The 5571-nt window shown below is 41.7% G+C and overlaps 1 protein-coding gene across 1 annotated transcript; it reads right to left on the reverse strand.

The window, feature by feature from the left end:
* Positions 1-1219: 1219 nt before the first annotated feature.
* Positions 1220-5520, reverse strand: LOC116695361 (Fc receptor-like protein 5; the record flags this gene model as incomplete). Its single annotated transcript, XM_032525579.1, is given in 4 exon segments — positions 1220-1366; positions 2312-2572; positions 2975-3238; positions 5327-5520. Coding segments are annotated over 4 exon segments (703 nt in total), but the record flags the coding sequence as incomplete, so codon positions are not given.
* Positions 5521-5571: the final 51 nt, after the last annotated feature.

A 5571-nucleotide genomic window follows, 5' to 3' on the forward strand; every position in this document is an offset into this window, starting at 1 on the left:
CTTCTTTATCTGTAAATTATAGAGCGGTCTAGACCTTCTTATCTGTAAATTATGAGTGGTCTAGACCTGCTCTATCTGTAAATTATAGAGAGGGTCTAGACCTGCTCTATCTGTAAATTATAGAGTGGTCTAGACTGCTCTCTGTAAATTATAGAGCGGTCTAGACCTGCTCTATCTGTAATTATAGAGTGGTCTAGACCTGCTCTATCTGTAAATTATAGAGAGGTCTAGACCTGCTCTATCTGTAAATTATAGAGAGGTCTAGACCTGCTCTACCTGTAAATTATAGAGCGGTCTAGACCTTCTTTATCTGTCAATTATGGTGTCTAGACCTGCTCTATCTGTAGAATTATAGAGAGTCTAGACCTGCTCTATCTGTAATTATTATAGAGTGGTCCTTGGTCTAGACCTGCTCTATCTGTAAATTATAGAGCGATCTAGACCTGCTCTATCTGTATATTATAGAGCAGTGTAGACCTGCTCTATCTGTAGATTATAGAGTGGTCTAGACCTGCTCTATCTGTAATTATAGAGCGGTCTAGACCTGCTCTATCTGTAATTATGAGTGGGTCTAGACCTGCTTATCTGTAAATTATGAGAGGTCTAGACTGCTCTATCTGGAAATTATAGAGAGGTCTAGACCTGGCTACCTGTAAATTATAGAGCGGTCTAGACCTTCTTTATCTGTAAATTATTGAGTGGTCATGACCTGCTCTATCTGTAAATTATAGAGAGGTCTAGATGCTCTATGTAATATAAGTGGTCTAGACCGCTCTATCTGTATTATAGAGTGGTCTGACCTGCTCTATCTGTAAATTATAGAGCGTCTAGACCTGCTCTATCTGTAATTTGAGAGCGTGTAGACCTGCTCTTCTGTATTATAGAGGTCTAGACCGCTCTATCTGTAAATTATAGAGGTCTAGACCTGCTCTATCTTGTAAATAGAGAGCGATCTAGGACTGCTCTATCTGTAAATTATAGAGAGGTCTAGACCTGCTCTATCTGTATATTATAGAGCGGTGTAGACCTGCTCTATCTGTAAATTACAGAGTCATACATGTCATATCTATTGTTCTATATCTATGGTGCTGTCATGCTGATTCGGACACGTTGTTATTGTCTAGTTGACCAATCATATCGTCTGGTCGGATCTACTTGCTGTAAAATGCTGTTTCGCTGATTCCTTGTCCAACGAGAATGAAACCAGAGGAGTCCCTACCTCGAGCCCACTTGCGGTACTTGTAGACACACATTATGAAGATGGCCGTGTAGAAGATGAAGAGCAGGACGAAGCACAGCAGCCGGCGGGGCAGAGGCTTCATTAGAGGAGGAAGAGGAGGAGGAGGAGAAGCATCTGCAGGCCGAGCTGGGAGGAAGAACGTTAGAGTTTTAGATATGCAGTTTACACATTTCTAGAAAGTAACTCTCGATCTTAGTGAAGTGCTATGGAATTATTTAAATTTCTATTGCAATTTCGGCTCCGAATTATCATAAAAACAACGTAAAACAATCATTTTGCGCATTACATTTTTACATTTGGCAACTAAACTCTTCATTTGTCTTGTGTTCTGATTTAAAGGCACAGGCCTGCGCCTCCCCATGGCGTACCTCACTGTGAGCTGATTGGCCAATGTTCCTGTTCCAAGTCCTTGGGGCTTTTAAGCATTAACGCGTTTCTCATCGACGGGTTTGTATAATATCGTGCAAATGTCTGCACAACAATTCTTAGGATATCCTTCGAAATTACGGCCTGCTGGTCCCTTGAAAGTTAAGTCTAGCCAAGAAAATGCATGTGTTCCTCGGGTCAATTTGACCCATTTCCCTATGTCAATGTCCTTTTTAATTCCCCAAAATAACATGATTGATTCCAACGCTCTTTGCCAAGTACAAATCTCTACTTTCATTAATTTTGGGTCTTATTCTATTTTATAGCATTGTAAAACAAATGGAAGTGATTTGAAATATTATTGAGTAAAAGTTGACATATTCCAGTCTGTGATTATCATCAACATCCATTTCTTTAATTTTAGTCTCAATAATTCCTAATTTCTGCTTTTCTAACTCAAACACTAGGTATAATTTCCTATAAATGAGGTTTATTGACCATAAATTCCAAAAATAACTGTAAAACTAAAGTTAATAAATTAGTGTTACGTAGTGTTGAAAACGTCTAAAAAAGAAGACAACACAAGAGTAAATGCTAAACTAATACTTGTCGTCTTCAAAAAATGCAAATGTTCATTTCTGTCAGATGGGATCTGGGTTTCTGGGGATTTTAATCTTCCACCTGAGATGGTTTGAGGTTCCTCACCCCTCACGGCCAGCCGGCTCTGCGGGGAGTCTCCCTTCGTTGGGTGCTGACACCTGTAGGAGCCTTCGTCCCTTTTGGACACCGGTGGGAGGACCATCGCTCCCGCGGGCTCGTAGCCGATGAACTCGCCGTCTCTGAAGAACGCGGCGGGGAAGTCGGACGTAGCTTCCTGTTCGTCTTCTTCCTTGTAGGAGCAGCGGAGCGTCACTCGGTCTCCCTCCATCACAGGAAGAGCAGGACTCTCCAGGATCACCACGCCGGCTGAAACGCAGAAGAAGACTTTTCTATACCTGCTGCATTTTGCACATGACCTGTAGAGTTTCTGAAGTGTTTTCAACCCTCCTGTTTTCCTCGGGTCAAATTTGACCCGTTCAACACAAAAGGACAGTGTCAAAGAAAATGCATCACAAACATTGAAAAAGGCAACAAAATGTTGGAAGAAATGACAAAAACGTGGAAAAGAGTTTTGGAAACATTGGATAAAAGTTAACAAGTGTTGAAAAAGTGAAGTAAAACACAACTTTTATTGACAAAGTGAAGAAAACTTTGGATTAAAAAGTATCACAAAAGTGTTAATTATCAATTTTGACCCTGGAGGACAACAAGTTGCATGTTTGACGGGAGAGTTAATTTAATTAAAAAACAACATATTTGATATTTGACCTGTGACGTGGAGGCTGACGGTGTTGCTGCGCTCCCCCTGCGGAGACTCACACCAGTACTCCCCGGTGTCTATCATGTAGGCATCTTTAACGGTGCAGGACGACTCGCCCGGGATCCCCCAGCTGAGCTTTGTACACGCCTCAGGAGTCATACTGGAAGTCTTTCTCTTCACCGTCCAGTCGCTGGAGTCGGCAGCACACTTCAGAGAGATCTCTTCATACCGGAAGAACTGAGATCGGTCGGGGGTGACGATCAGCGAGGCGCCTGGTGAAGAGGGGACAGTTTTTGTTAAATTCGTGCGATCGACTGTTGTTAAAGGTGCCCTGCCACACATATTTCATGACTTTGTGGTGATGTCTGAAGTTCTACCTTGGACTCTGTAACGTGGTGACCTTGTTTCAAGCCATTCCAGCGTGGTATAGAAAGCCTGCAGGAAGATCAGCTCCATTTGGGCCAGTTCAACTCATTAATGTTCAACCAGCTAAGCTGCTTGGCTCTGATTGGCTCACAGCTAGCCAATGAGAGCCTGGCTATCAGCATCCTTTACCCAGCTCATGAGTAATGAGCTCAGGCAGCATGACGTCAGACTGACCAGCTGTTGTGATTGGTCAGATTTCTCCTCTTATTTCTTTTCAGTGGCTAGAGCTGACAGAGGAGGTAGCAGTTCATCTTCACACACACACACACACACACACACACACACACACACACACACACACACACACACACACACACACACACACACACACACACACACACTTCAAAAAACGGTTTTGTGTGGCAGGGAACCTTTAAGGTTTCAGTTTATTCCCATTTGACATTACATTTTTTTTGTATTAATATTTAATTAAATGAATATACGTCTCATGTGAAAAGAGTGAAAAAGCCACAGAGAATCACCAGGAACTCTACAGCACGTGTAAAACTCCTCAAGCTCTTCGCTGTGGTTTCACAGCACATCAACCGAGGGGAAGTGGTGGAAGTAACTAAGTACATTTTGCTTTATGTAAGAGTTTACTTTGTACTGCGCTACATTTGTCTTGACAGCTTTAGTTTCTTCTCAGATGACAGTTCTTCCGCCTCTTCCTGTCCAGTGAGAACCTCGTATCTCCAGATGTGTTGATGTTGAATTTTTTGGGATGAACTGAAGGACGGAGTCTTCCTTTACGTGTTGAGAAAATTCTCCTCCTTCTTAAAGCTAAATAAAGACTTTAAAAAGCCTCTCAGATCAGCTGGAAAATGCATGGTCACAAAGCTGAAAACAAGGATGTTTTTCAGCATTTTAGAGATACGTGGTTCTCACAGGCCAGCAGCGCTGCACACATACGATGATCGTAATAGACCATGATGCATCGTTGTAGAAGTGGTTTTCACCACTACACAGTACAGCGACAAAGACTCTCACGGACTTTTGCCAGCCACATGACATGAGTTCCACTAATCGGAGCCATTACTGTGGGATTGTTCAGGATTGTGGGTAATGAAGTACTTATCCAAGACATCGCGAATAAAAGACATGTATTTTAACCCTTGTCTGGTATTCAGGTCAAATTGACCCATTTCTCATTTTTACAAGAAGAAAAATGGTCCAAGTTACATGTTTTCTACCTGAAACCAGCGTCCTTTCCTTATTTCCTGTGATAAACATGTATTCCTGACTCAGAACATTATTCTGGATATGACACTTATGTTGTTTCCATAGTGGATTTTTAACATGAATTATAACCTCATGACAACAAACAAACCCCACTTCCATGTTTAATAGTGTGCTAGTAGAGACTGATGCATTCCCTAAACATAGATGTTATCTCAGCTGTTGGAAATGGAGATAAAGACAATATCTGTTAATAGATTATTAAGCATGAAGTCAATACAAGGGTTAAAACATGGTTGGTGCCCCATGAACTTTGGCGTGTATATGAGCGTATACAGGCGCTGAGTCCCGTGGTTGCTGGTTTTAAGTCTACCATCGACGGTTAGGATTTTATGGCTTATACTCTAATCGTCAATGGAGAATTTGTATTGTTTTCTCACTCCCAGAACTGGCTGTGGGCGGGACTGTTCCATATATAAAGGAGTTAAAATGAACTTTAAATATCTGCAACAGAAAAATGCAATGTACACATTTACGCAGCAGGGACATGAATCCACAAACATTGGATATAACTGACAAGAATACATTTTACTGCATTATGAGTACTCTTACTAGTCCCAGTTTGGTACTTTTACTGCAGTAAAGGATGGGAATGCTTCTTCCACCATTGCTCTGTTGAGCGATTTGGGTTAAAGTGGCAGGTGGATGAGCCGAAAAAAATGAATAATTCTGATTATATTTGAAGTGAAATGACTTACAGAGCATTAGGCAGGCTGATGCGATCTCCATCCTGTTTTCGATGATGTGAGTCTTCCTCTTTCAGGTTTTTCAGAGCAGTCGACCACATCCTTACCGAACACCGGAAACCATGACGACCATCGCTGAGCAACAACACATCAAACAAATCAGTGGTCTGCGTTGGAACTCAGACATTTTGCAAACATGCCTGAGCTCTAAGATGTCAAAACATCATGTCAGCATGCACTCATTCATTCATTTACAC

The sequence above is a fragment of the Etheostoma spectabile genome, chromosome 9, assembly GCF_008692095.1.
Source record: "Etheostoma spectabile isolate EspeVRDwgs_2016 chromosome 9, UIUC_Espe_1.0, whole genome shotgun sequence".
In the NCBI taxonomy this organism is placed as follows: domain Eukaryota; kingdom Metazoa; phylum Chordata; class Actinopteri; order Perciformes; family Percidae; genus Etheostoma; species Etheostoma spectabile.